This window comes from Nesoenas mayeri (assembly GCF_963082525.1).
Source record: "Nesoenas mayeri genome assembly, chromosome: 1".
Lineage (NCBI taxonomy): Eukaryota > Metazoa > Chordata > Aves > Columbiformes > Columbidae > Nesoenas > Nesoenas mayeri.
The window spans coordinates 17,535,702-17,550,088 of NC_137541.1; the positions used below are offsets into that span (position 1 = coordinate 17,535,702).

Consider the following 14,387-nt stretch of genomic DNA (forward strand, 5'->3'; position numbering starts at 1 on the left):
AAATTAGGGAAAACTTTTTAAACCTTATTTTGAATGTTTAAAAATGTGTAGCCCTTACTGTTATAATTGTGAGTCTTTACTCTGATGATTGTGGTGGAAATATTCTGGTCAGACATAGATGAGGTTCTTTCACAAACGTGTTTGTTCCTGCTTAATTCTGACAATTAAAATGAAAGCAAAAGGGATTTGTATTGTACAACCTGCAGTTTTTCATTTTTTGTGAACTGTGAGCTATGTTCAGCTTCTCCACCTCCTTAAGTGCTTGATGACAAACTGAAATTCAGCTTTGTTCTGTCTTTTTCAAATCCTTAAAACATTTAGGAGGAATGTGCTCCAGTCCCAGTAGCCTTTTCACTTTGAGTTGCTTGGCAGACATTAACTCTCCTTGGAGGCAGGAAACACTGAAGTGTCAGATGCTTAAAAGTGGCAAAGAATTATCTGTGTTAATATGAACAGAAAGATCCAAATTCAGTAATTGAATGACAATCTGTAAACTATTTTGGATGACCAATTCAATTCACTCACTTTGCAAGACTGACTGATTTTTGACTTTTTTAAATTTTATTTTTCCCAAGCTCAACTTTGCATATGGAGGAAATGATCCAAGAGCAGAACTATAGCTCTTTACATGCATTCCATGTGAAATTCTTTGCCAGATCAGGATCCTCTTTATTCTGTATCTTATCATGGAGTTTATCAGCAGCTTTCCTCCTAAGCCAAAGATATTGAGGGAAACTATAAAAAGAAAGGAAATATTTGCTTTACTTATGTGCTAAATTAACATGCATTGTAGGTAGATTTACTGTGTGGTGGTGCTGTGTGTTTGGTTTGGTTTTGTAGTGTTGTTTGTGTGTGTGTGTTTCTTTTAATTTTTTCTTTTTAATAGGGCAAGCTCTCTAGTCATAGCTCTTGTGAATAACTGCATGAATTTTGTTTCTGGGTAATCTAGGCATGTATTTATTAATCCTCATAATTTTAGTTGTGCGTTTCTTGTACTATGGTTACACATTTAAGGACCAATGTCATATTGCATTTTTGAATATAGATATTGCAATAGTGTTTTTTGAAGTCTGTTTATTTAGTATGTTTTGTAGGAGTCTTTTCTTAATAATATTGAGCTTTAAGTAAATTTTTGCCGTGCTTCTTTGTTTCAAATGCATATGGGTTTTTTTTCTTTAAAAAGGTATGACAAGATGCAACACAGCTGATATTGTCCAAAAGTAAATAATTATTTGACTGTTGGCTTAAAAATTGGTCAACAGACTGCAAAATTCCATCCTCTCCCTGAACAGTAGAAATAAATACTGTCTGTTATTTCTAAATAGGTGGGGAAAATTGTGTCCTTTAATTGGTACTATGTTACTTCCTATTTATTTCTGTATAGAGAGATACCTTGGTTCTTCTTGGAAAGTTTGTTAGAGGCTGTTTCAATAGCTTTAAGGTGAAAATAAAAACAGTTGATGGTGCACAGAAGTGAATGTTGCAGGAGAACTGTGAAAAACTATAATACCATTTAAAATCATCTGCTGGCATACATGTTCTCCATTACTTACTTTCCTAATTTACATCGGTAACTTCACTTATTGCAATTCTTTCTTAGTGGTTTTATTAATCTTCCTTTTTGCCTTAGTTTTCCTAATCTTCTGTTCACTTGCTTTCTTACACCTTCCAACACCCACCTCATCTACTTGTGCTTCTCCAGCTTTCTGTGTGAGTAGTGGACAAGGTGAACTTCCTGCTCTTTTCTAGCAAAGGTCCTCAAAAGGGTCTTACCCTGTGTTTACAACATTGGATTAGACTTTTTCTGTTTTCTGCATGCATTCCAAATAACTCTTTGTTCCATTGAGAAGATTAAGGGCAGTGTTTGCTTGAAAAAAAATTTTGATGAAGTGCCTAACAGAGCTATTATTCATTTTGGAAACCAGTTGCTGTGGTTGCCATAGTAATATCAAGCTCTGTATTAAAGTGATTTTCTATATGTACTGCCTGCATTGTAATGTGCTGTTGGGGGAGCTGCAGTTCCATGAATCTATGCTCTTGAAAGAGTTTTCCAGCTTTATATAGTTAAATTATCCAAGGAATTTGTTATAGGAACATAAACCACGTAAATCTAGTTTATCATATCTATCGTGGAGTTGTTCATGCGGCCCATCACTTCGTGTAGCCGTTTATAGTAATCTCAATGAAATAACAGCTGTATTAAAAATGAATAATGCATACAGAGAAGTTTGGAACTCCTTTAATATTTCTTGACTTATTTTTTATTTATTTGTAACTGATAGAATGATGAGCTTGTAGTTGCAAGAAAAATACTTGTAGACTTGGTTGTTTCCCCTCATGTGTTTTAGGTGTAATGGGTAATAGCTCATGGGGTTAGAAAGCTGGTAAGTTAATGACATGTTTTCTTTGTAGAAAGCCCCATGAAATATTAATGGAATATGAAGAATCTTTAAATCTACTGCAGTAAAAGGATACTATACTAAGATTTCTTTTAGAAATAGCTTTAAACTTCTTCAGAGAGAAGAAATGTATAACAATGTATTGTAGTAAACCAGATAAAACAGATTTTTCCAAAATTAAATATATTATTTTGAAGCATTTGCGTACCACATTATCCCTTCATAATATTATCCTAACCCAACAGTAAATGCAAAAATAAACACTGTCTGCCAAGGAGAAGTGACAGGTGGCTAGTGCTATCAAATGGAGAAATTTGTGATCTAAAATCTATGAGAATTTATAAATATTTTGATACTTTTTGATCACAGAATTATGTAAAATAGTGAGACAACTGAAAGACAGAGTAGCAATTGGGTTTCAAAGTGTTACTTTAGAAAGTATCCTTTCAATCTGGGACAGGGTTTATAGGCAAGTTTTTACAAATGCTGTTCTTGGATCTGGCTAATTTGAGTTCTGAATCAGTAGGTTAAATTTAATTCTGTGTTTGCATTTCAGCAAGTGATCATATCTGTGATAAGAATGTTTTACAACTGCTCATATTCAAAATAATTGTTCTGGAATCTTAAGAAAAAGTTAATTATGTTGAAGCAAGGATATTTTTGAAGTACTGTCTGGATTGAAAATGTGCATCTGATTTGTAGGTGTCATTAAAGCTCCTTTGTAGAAATCCTGTGCTGAGGATCATGTTTTCCAGCTCATAACTAGGACATTAATTCCTTGGGAAATCCACAAGGGGAAAGAGTTAGTATAATGGCAATAAATTGAAATTATGCTTTGACTAGGGAAAATGTAACATTTCAACCAATGACAAATGGTTTAATGGTTAATTAGGTATTAAATAGAGGACAAGTTTCAAACATAAGTGCAATACATTTCCTTGGTATTCTCAAAATCTTTGAGGATGGGTTTCTTCTGATGTCTTGATTTAAAGTGTTGCAAACTATGGGGTAGACACATGTAGTCAAACAGGTTTCTAAGTTTGAAATCTTCACACCTGTACTTATGTACTATTACATTCTATGCAGTAAAAATTAATAAACTTACTGTGTGGGTAGAGCCTATTTGTACCCTGCACAGCAGAAATCTGCTAGCCTTAGATCTTTAGTTACCCTTAATTTATTTCTTTCCTCTTTGGCTTTATTAAAAACAAAATCAGAACACTGTGGTAGCCAAGGACTAATTGGGGGGAAACAAGACATATCCACAGCATTACAGGTGAATATTAAAAGAAACAAAACCAAAACAAACATCCCCTCCCAAGCCCCCCTCCCAAAACAAACAAAACCAAACAACAGCAAAAAACAAAACATAAAGCAAACAAGTTCCAAAATAAAAACAAAAATCCCACACCTTCCCCTCCAAAAAAGACCCCAGCACTTCAATAATAAAAATCTTTTCTTCAGAATTGTTATCAAGGGGTATTGGCCAAGACAGTGTTGTGAATGACAACAAGGGAGAGCAAAGCTGTGAACTTCAGGTCAGCATTTATTTGGAATAAAAACTAAAATTCAGCGTTTTTTGAATATAAAATATTAGCCATTCCTATTGCTGTGTAAGCATTTGTAATAATCAATGTAGAGGAAATCAGTAGTTAACAAAAATTCTTCTATTTTCCCAATGATAGTTGCATTTAGATAGGTGCTCTAGGAATGTTCCCCTCAAAGAAGTAATATCAAGTAAATTGGATTTTATATTCATCCTTTGCCTTAATTATTATTAAAAATAGATGAGTCAAAAAACTATAACCTGCACCTAGACCATTGGATAACTTTTCTTCAGTTGATGTGGACCTAGTAGACAACAGGATGACCATGAGCCAGCACTGTGCCCTTGTGACCAGGAAAGCCAATGGCATCATGGGGTGTATTAGGAGAGGAGTAGTTAGTAGATCGAGAGAGGTCCTCCTTCCCCTCTACTCTGCCCTGGTGAGACCACATCTGGAATATTGTGTCCAGTTCTGGGCCCCTCAGTTCCAGAAGGACAGAGAACTGCTGGAGAGAGTCCAGCGTAGGGCAACGAAGATGATTAAGGGAGTGGAGCACCTCCCTTATGAGGAAAGGCTGAGGGAGGTGGGTCTCTTTAGTTTGGAGAAGAGGAGGCTGAGGAGTGACCTTATTTATATTTATAAATATATAAAGGGTGAGTGCCATGAGGATGGAGCCAGGCTCTTCTCTGTGGCAAACAATGATAGGACAAGGGATAATGGGATCAAGCTGGAACACAAGAGGTTCCACTTAAATTTGAGAAGAAACTTCTTCATGGTGAGGGTGACAGAGCACTGGAAGAGGCTGCCCAGGTGGGTTGTGGAGTCTCCTTCTCTGGAGACATTCAAAACCCGCCTGAACATGTTCCTGTGTGCCCTCACCTAGGCGTTCCTGCTCCAGCAAGGGGATTGGACTAGATGATCTTTTGAGGTCCCTTCCAGTCCCAAACATACTGTGATACTGTGATGTTGTATATACAAATTTTTAATGGTTCTTTTTTATTCTATTGGTATTCTTTACTAAAGATGACCTAGAGTAAGAGTAAAGTGCTCTGGTGTTGCTGATGAGAGAAAGGTACTTGTAATACTTTCACTTGTTGTGTGTACATTGTGTGTTAACAGCAAGTAATAGACATTAGGTTTATACTAAATACTATAATATGTAGTATATGGTTTCCCTTCTTTTGGATATTATGTGAAACTTTATACCAAAATAGAATAAAGCACTCAAACTGCAAGGGCAAGCAATAAGAGTCAAACAGCTGGGGTATTTTGGCATGCATACAGCTTCAGCTGTATCAGCTGCCTTTCAGTCTACTTGGTTCTTCTTAGCAAGTTGCTTTTGGCATCTCTTGCCATTAGTTGGCATTCACCTTTTGTTTTGTGAATGTGTTGAAATAGTCGTACATCATGGGGGAAGACAAAAAACTTTCAGGAAAGGAAGGAAATGAAAACTTCTGCTGGTGGACAGGTTGAAGACATGACAGGTTACGCCTATATAAGCTGACAGAAGTTGGAAAAGTAGCATTGCTTTTTCCAGCCCCTCTCTGCTGCCTCTTTTTGAAAATGCAGCATCTGTGGATGTAGATGAGAACTACCCAGTCTCTTTGAAGCTGTGAGATGGGTTCCAGCTTTGGAGCTTATGTGGGTTTCAGGAAACATGTGAGGCTGGTGACGACTTTTAAGGCCAGATACTTGGATATGTACAGATAAACATGAGGAATTCTTTCTTGGATGCCAGAAAGGGTTCTGTATCTGTGTGAGCTGACATTGTCCTGATTTTTTTTTTTTTTTTAATCATGGCAAGGCTGTTTATAATAGCAGCATGCCGTACCTGTTTTCTAACAATGTTTTGTCAAGTGTCTCATTTGCTTCTGTTTCTTGGAAAGATGTTGTTTTCAGAGGTGTAATCTTAACAGGTTTTTTCTTTGTGACATCTTTGTGGATTTATTTGCTCTTAAGTCAAGTTTCTGACCTCTGACAGGCATTTCATATGTTTTTGCAGCTCTTCTGTGTTCTCAACAAATTCATGTCTACCTGCTTGCTCCCTTGAGCATGCTGTGTCTTTCATATTGGCCCAATATGAACCTTTTTTTAAAAAAAGTCTTTTTATCATGTGTTACGTGGACAAAATTCAGCTTTAAATGGGTTTTCTCTTACAAGGTACTGTAGAATACGAACATATGTAGCACTTCTGAAAGCATAAACAGAAACAAAAGCGTTGAGAAATTTCAGAAGGATCCTTTATGACATGACAGAGGAGGTTATTAAATACAATAGGAGGTTATTAAATACAATCTAAAAGGTCAAGTTCTGTGTCAAATAAGGAGAGTAGAACAGAATATAAATCCTTTTGGGCTAATGTCTAAAAGACAGTTTGAGAAACAACTTGCAGAAGTATAAGAACTAGTGTTAAGTTTTTATTATCAAATGTCCTGGGAGAAGGACCATTGCCAAAGGTTCTGTAGGCCAATCCAGCAGACAATCCACGTGTAAAAAGAACACACAGAGATAAGACTCTGGCAGAGGAACATAATTCATTATTTAGTTTGTGTTCACTATTCAATAATGTAGGGAGGTATTCATGCCCAAATCCTGCATTACAGAGAATTAGTCAATGGATCTGTTTCAAGTAAGTATTATGTTGTAAAACAAAGATGTTTTGTCCTTGGTGTACATTTCCATGTCCAGTGCTGAGATTTTTTTTTCCCCAAAAAGAGCAGTTCTTTGAAACCCAGTCTTGTAAGGTGTTATGTTATTGTTTGGAATTACAGGACAGCTGAAGCTATCCCTAATTAAAGGAAATTTATGTTAGTTGGAGAATAGTGTCAGAAATGAAAACTGATTTCTCTTGAAACTTGCTGAAGTAAAACATTATTCCTTCTATTTCTTTAATTTTCAAATAATGATTCCTTAGTTCAGTAAGTCCTACAAATAGAGTTTTCATTTGAAATAGTGTCATAATTGAAGTTTTATTTGTCAAAACTGCCTGGTCCTGAATGTAGAAGGAAAGCTCAGCTTATCACAGGATAGAAAGCTTTACTAGAATAAGGTATATTCCAATTTGATGGTTCCTGTCTTTGGCCTTGAATGAGTTACTTCAGAGTAAGTGGAAATCTTGTCCTGTATGATTTGTCACTGATTTAATTGTATGCTTCTCATTTCTGATTCTGACAATAAATTTGCATCTTTTCCTGTTTTTTGCATGGGTGTGTGTTTTTGTGTCTTTTTTGTTTACATGAGTTGTGTTGTAGAGCTTGCTGGGTTCCAGAGTTGAGAATGAGCAGTTGATGTTACTTGAAAGTAAAAAAGTAGTTTGAGTTGTAACTTATTTTCTGTTTTCTGCATAAACTATGCTTATTACATAGATTTAAATGGTGTGTTTTTGTGTAACAGTAGCCAAAACGTGAAGCTTTAGCAAAATGATTGTGTAGGGAAATAATAAACTAATGCACAAGATGTTTCCTTTCAACTGGATGACCAGTGCAGATCAGACCCAGTAAACAAGACTTGTTTGTAAATGCTACAGAAGGACTAGTGGTATGGTGCACACTTGCCTTTGAAGACTTGAGGCCTTTGGTGTTATTAATCCAACACTGGAGCTGGGGTGGAGGAGAAATACATATATAATTTGTAGATGAGTTTAGTTAAGGCAGATGTTCTCTCTTACTTAAAAAAAATATTAACAAAGTACAAAATACCATTTTTTTCTGGTGTTGTTCATATTATATGCTTACTTTGCCTTTACTTGTTCTGACAGATTCCTGCCTTTTTGGCTTTTAGAAGAATATAACCAGTGATATTCTTCTGATAGCGTGCTTGCTAGCTTGGGGATTTACTTGACATCGAATCATGGGTGGAATTGAAGCTTGTTGCAGATGTGTCAGGGCTGCAGGCAAAAATCTAAGCTGCTAACTGCCCTACTGGGAAGCTGAGCGAACTCCCTGGGGTGTGGAGAGCTACTAGAGGTGACGTGAGAAATCGCTCAATGTACCGAACAACAGCGTGAGGAGCTGACAGACGCTATAGACAGCGCCCGATGCGATGCTTGGATTTCATGAGTAGTGAGGGGAGAGTTGTGTGAGAAATTCCGGGCAGTGCCCTTGCATGGGGTAGAGCACGGGGGCTGCCTAGGTAGGTGCTGCGTTACAAGAACAACAGTGCCTGGGTAAACATTTTGGAAATACCACATTTGGATATAGTTGTAATATTAGAATCTAGTTCTAATATTAGAATTGTATCTTGTCTGCTTTTGTATACTGGAAAATTGTAATTGCTTGTAAATCAGATTAGTGGATCCATCTTCTGCTTGCTTTGGGAAAATTGCTGAAGTTTCTATGACCTAAAAATGTAACATATGAATTTATAAATTTACCTTTTAGTTGCAACAGTGTTCTTGATCTCAGACATGTATTATGAAGCTGGCTGTTTCTGTTCTTTGGAATGTAATGATTTTGTTTTAACTCAGAGTCCTTGGATAAATGTCTAAGGCCAAATATCTAGATCTTTTATAGATGATCATTTAATGCCAGTATAACATAATTTGTGTCCTTCATTCTGTTGCCCACCATCTCTCTCTCCATCACGAAAAACTAGTTCCTCAAAGCTCTTACTCTAGAAAACCAATTTTCAAGAGGCAAAAAACCCATTATAAATAGTAATGTACTCAGACTTTTGTTCTCTTTTGAAGTAGCAGACTGTTATTAATATTTTCTTTATGTAAATATATATATATGTAAAACTCTTATTTATTGGTTTTCACTTCACCATCTGCTCTTCTTTGAAACTCCTTAGTGAAGCCTGTTTCTGTCCAGCTGTGTTCTGTGCCTCAGCCTTGCACTGTGTCATGGCACAGCTGTTTGCATGTGGTTTTTGTCACAGATATTCTTGTTTCTTTTTTAGAATCCATTAGTGCCTTTTTTCCAGTGTTCATGACGTCCTGTAGCTCTTTGGCTTTACAACTACTTTTTGTTTTCTGTCTTTGGTGTATCAGTAGCCGGTCTCTCTGCTGTTGCACTTAATGCATCTCTGTGTCCAAGCCTGGGTTTTAATTATGAGTGGACAGTCCTGGGTGCCATTTTCTATTTAGTGTCAATGAAATTCAGGAGTCATTTAATATTGGATAATTTCAGTTGCTTATTACATCTCTTTCCTGTTGAATCCTTCATGTTTGCAGTGACGATGCACTCATGATGAAGCGTATCTGTTGTGCCAGCCTGATGTGTAGTTCAATTGAAACTTCATCCCCTTTCTTATTCAGTGTTTTTAGTCTGCACAAGTTCTGTTTTTGTTGCTGCTTTGAGACTTCACACTGGTCTCTAGTAGTATTGTATTTTTCGAAGGTTACCGATCTTTTGGCGATCCTATATTCTTCCAGTAGTTATCAGCTCCTCAAGATGATGAATAAGGGAGGAATTTATTGGGATATCACCAAATTCTTTGGAGTTGTGTATAAGCATGCTTTTGTGCTTCTCCCACCCATGCTCCTTTAGTGTGCACAAGTACTGTGAGCTTCTGAATGTTTTTTTGAAATCGTGTGCTTATGCTGCTGATATTTTGCTTAAACTCTAGTATATTACAACTGCTTTTCCAGACTTTTTATATTGTGTACCATTCATATGTATCTCAAAAAGCCCTGGAAGAATCATATATTTCAGTAGTAAGTTGTGAAGCAAGAGAAAAATTCTGTAGCAATGAAGAGAAAAAGGGGATTAAACTGGATTTAAACATAAAATATCCTTCTGTTTTTGTAACTAATTTTTAATTAAGAGCTGTATAAGTGTATTTTACACTGTCTGAGCATCTCTTGCATGTTAATACAAGACATGTATACTAAAAAGTAGTTACCTTGTTGCACTCAGTAGGTATTATCATATGTATACCTATGAATAGTGATTATCCAGTATTTTATTAATTTGGTAGGATTGTCATGCAATTCTGATTCTGTGGAGTTTATAAGAAGACATCATTATTGTAAACATCTGTGTGCTAATTTGAATATATCTGTGTATACTGGTTGATAGTAGCTTCCTTAGTTCTCACAAAATACTTCTCTTTTAATAGAAGAATTACGGAAATTGAGTTGGTCTGGCATTCCCAAGCAGGTTCGTCCAATTGCATGGAAGCTTCTTTCAGTAAGTTGTACTTTTTTTCTTCTTCCTTTGTATTTAGTAGTAAGTTTTTTCAAGCATTGCAGATAATTTTGCTTGAGTTCTAATTCATCAGTTATACTTGAAAACATTGTGTCTTGTTGCTGAATTGTAATGAAAGTTTAGTGTTGTGGTTTTTTTTTTTTTCCTTCAATTTCAAGATTGATTTGTCAAACTGAAAGGAGGAGAATAAGAAGTAGTAGTAAATCATGTCAGCTGTATATCTTTATTTTTCAGCCTGGCTTTCTATGAAAGAAAGGCTTATGTGATAACAGTGCCCTCTTTCAACCAATTTTGATGGAATGGTGGAGAGTTCAAAGACAAGTACGTTCTTACAGTTTTCTGGAAAATAGGCACACAGTAGAGGAAATGCAGCCTCTTGGTGTCCTATGAAAGGCTTCATTCTGACTTCACATTACAGCAACTACAAGAAGGGATTAAGACTGTACTGAGGAAAAGCTGTGATAGTATCTCGGGGTTTTTTGACCATTTTTTTTCTGTAATGGTTAAAGACGAACAAATGTGAACATTGTGGCATTGGCTCTGCTGATGTCAGACCAGTGAGTGACTTCAGGGAGACAAGCTCATTACAAAGCTAATCACTTTTTTTTTGTAGTGTGAGTTTTTGGCTGCCTGAGCTTTCTGAACTTTGCCTGGTGGTCAGAGGATTTTGCAGCAGCAGTAGCATGGGAGTAGGTTGACTGAAATATGGAACAGCACATGGACATGTTTCAGTCGGGCAGCAGAGGCAGGCTTGCAGGAATATGGGTTTCACTGGGTTTGATGTTACAGAACTGGATTTTTAAAATCTTGGTGTTTACACTAAATTTAAAAAGGTATGTCTGCAAAAATAAAATGTATTCCTCATAGGAATATTTTTTTTGTGTCAATCTTTTCAACTATAATACTTGTGATGCAAATGGTTGCGCATTTTAGCTGTTGTTTGTCTGCTTGTGGTTCGGAGAAGAACTTGTGAAGATGTTTGTATTAAAAAGAAGCAAAAATCTCATGCTGTCTACTCTCCAGAGGCTGTGAAAGACACTTTATCAGCAAATCTTCATGCATTTAAGAACTGTTTAAAATTCTGAGTTATACACACAACAGTTTAACACTATTGAATTTTTCAGAGAGTAGACTTAAATAGCTTTGCTTTTTATAGAATAATTCAGCAGGGAATGTGAAGTATTTACTTCAGATTGAGACTGATTTCCAGTGACTGAAAGAGTCTCTCTTGCTGATGAGTTCTACTAAATTTGCAGCTTAGTTACTTCTAATGGTAAATGCAGATGCAGCTTCTAAATATCTTACTGTAACTGAAATTACACATGCAGTGTACAATTTATTTTAGTTTTGTTTCCAAAGTTATCTCAAATTTTGGTAATGAAAAGAACATTTCTTCTTTTTTTTTTTTTTTTTTCCTCTTGAAGTTTAGAATGCCTGTTTTAAAACACTTAAAGTAAAAAAAAGTATGGCAAACTCAAAATTGACTTTGAAACACAGTAAGCGATAGCATAAGGATAGGTTAAGTTCTGAATCAGAGGACTAAAACTAAGGTTAAGAGAATTGGAATTATGCACAAGTTAACTGCAGTTCACTTCCCTACTTTCAAGTAAGAGGGTGCACTTTACATGAGCTTCAGCTTCATTCCCTATGTTGACATTAGTTTAGTTTTTCGGAGGTTCCCAGTCTAGAGACATTCTTAAGTGTAGAGTTCCCTTACTCTGTTATTTTAACCACTCCAGATTGGGATCCATTCCAGTTTAATTCTTATCTTTCCCAATCTTGCCATTCCTCTGCAAAGAAACCATCTTCAGGTTATTTTGCTTTTACTTTAAGAATTAAGTGGATTTTTTTTCTTTTATTTTGGTGAGAGACTTTCGAAAGAGTGTGTGGCTTTCTTCTTTTCTTCTGTTACCAAATAGCAATAATTTGAAAGTTTCTAGCTTTTCTTATGTAATTCTTACCATGATTTTTTATCCACAAGTGGTCCTCAGTGTGTTTTGGAAACCCAAAGATGGGTCATTTAGCAATCAATACTTTTGTATGCTGTAAGGCAGCAGCTTGTTTCATCTTCTTTCTGAAGTGGGGAAGAAAAAGTGCTTTGAGTATTTGTGGTCACAAACTGAGGCTTTTTTCTAATGGTAATTGTTAAGGCACACCAGTTGTTTAAACATGTTACCTACTGCTAATGTATGTCCCAGGCAAGAGGGGGTAATGTGTTAATCTTTTGTGCTTTAGGGTCTACTGGGAGCTATTGGGGAAATAAGTGTCTAAAAGCAAAACTATTTTTGTTAAAGACCAGTTGCAAAACCAAAAAGACGAGAAACCCGAAGAAACCAAAGCACAGTTTGGAGCTAAGCTGGCACTGGATATTTTGGAATTGTTCAGCAGTCTTACTTAAAAAGCCTAAACTGACTTATTTGGGGAACTGAGTACAATTAGTGGTATCTGAGGTGGAAAGTGATTGTCTTGTTTTAAAATCAGCAGTGAAGCTGGAATTTCTAAAATATTATTTAAAAAATTGAATAGGTGAGACTTATTACATGATCAGAAGGTTAATTTTCACATGTGTTTGGTGCATACAGCTGGCAACTGAGCCCCATGCAGCTGCTCGCTCATTCCCCCAGTGAGATGGGGAAGAGAATCAGAAGGGTAAAAATGAGAACTTGTGGGTTGAGGTAAAGACAGTTTAATAAGTAAAGCAAACACTGTGTGCGTAAGCAAAGCAAAATAAGGAATTAATTCACTCCCTCCCACAGGCAGGCAGGTGCTCAGCATCCCTAGGACAGCAGGGCTCCATCACATGTAATAGATACTTGGGAAGACAAACACTACCACTAAGGATGTCCCCCCACGTCCTCCATCTCCCCTCAGCTTTACATGCTGATCATTACATCATATGGTGTGGAATATCTCTTTGGTCACTGAGGTCACCTGTCCCAGCTGTGTCCCCTTCCAGCTTCTTGTGCACCCACAGTCCATTTGCGGTGGGTGGTGTGAGGAGCAGAAAAGGCCTTGACCCTGTGTTAGTGCTGCTCAGCCCTAACTAAAACATCCCTGTTATCAACATGGGTCTCATACTAAATCCGAACCACAGGACTATACCAGCTACAGTGAAGAAAATTAACTTCATCCCAGCCAAAGCCACAACAGTATATCTGCTGGTAACAGTACATTAAAAAATTACATGATTTATTTTTAAAATATAGCAAAAACCATAGGTATACTTTACCTAAACAGCAAGCAGAACTGTTCTAGTTCACTTCTCTTTTGAATAACAGAACTAAAGATATGATTGCAAAAGCCTTTGGAGGAAATTAATGAGTAAATGGATTAAAGGCTCCACCAATTTATTTCCTGATGATATGTTCAAACCTTTCCAACTTTCAAAAAGAACCTAATTTATAAAGTGAACAGGAAACAAGACATGTCCAACTGAAAGATTACTTCAGTTGTTGAAACTGAATAATGGCAAAAAGACTTGCTGAGAAAATATTGGTATCCTTTGAACAATCACATTTGATCTCACAAATGAATTCTTTTCTAATGGAACTAAGATATCCTACAGGAAAAAAAAGGACAAAAACCTCACAACTGTTGAGAATAAACGTGAGGCAGAATTCAATATTTAACTGAATGCAAAACTATAGGACAGGATATTAAATGTCACACTGAGTCTTGAGGCAAAAGTTAAGCTGGTGCAATTCAAAGTAGCTGGAACCAGATGCAAGTCAGTACATCTTAAAAGCGATGGTTTTGCCAAAGCAAGTATGTGTATTTGGAATGTAATATGGTTTGTACTTATTCTGTTGTCATCTTACACTAAGAAATTAAAATATATGGGAATAACAATTTAAATTATTCTTATATAGAGATATTTTCAAAAATCTCTTGATGTTTTAGCATGGTATTTCTTATTTTTCTCTAAAAATTAAATAAAACAAGTTATAGAAATGGGTGATGATGTTGGACTGTTGCAGGAGAGCAGTGAAACCTATGTACTTAGTATTTACTTTCATTGTGTAATTAGCAATTTTAACGTATTAGGTTTACCCCTTACATTTTTTGCTTGTAGTGCTTAGGTGTGAATAAGGAAGCTGTTTTTGTAGTTGAAATGCACAGAATTTGGGTTAGTTACTTGGGGTGGCTGTGATGCATTGTGTAAGTGCAAAAATATGCTGCACTTCTAGTACAGGATTTTTTGATGTTATAAGGATTTTTTTTAAGGAAACTTAAATCTGACGTAAATTTCATTTCTCTGTTTTACTAATTACAATTAGTATTGTGATAGCTGT

The 14,387-nt window shown here is 36.1% G+C and overlaps 1 protein-coding gene across 3 annotated transcripts in view; it reads left to right on the forward strand.

Moving 5' to 3' along the window:
- Nucleotides 1-14,387, forward strand: part of TBC1D22A (TBC1 domain family member 22A) — a 164,011-nt gene that overhangs the window by 14,812 nt on the left and 134,812 nt on the right. For all 3 annotated transcript variants that reach the window (XR_013922065.1, XM_080343458.1, XM_080343459.1), the window contains exon 5: nt 10,007-10,077. Coding sequence is in view for 2 of the 3 variants with exons in the window: in XM_080343458.1 (XP_080199584.1) it covers nt 10,007-10,077 (71 nt within the window). In the remaining variant the exon portion in view is untranslated. The remainder of the gene's footprint in view (nt 1-10,006; nt 10,078-14,387) is intronic.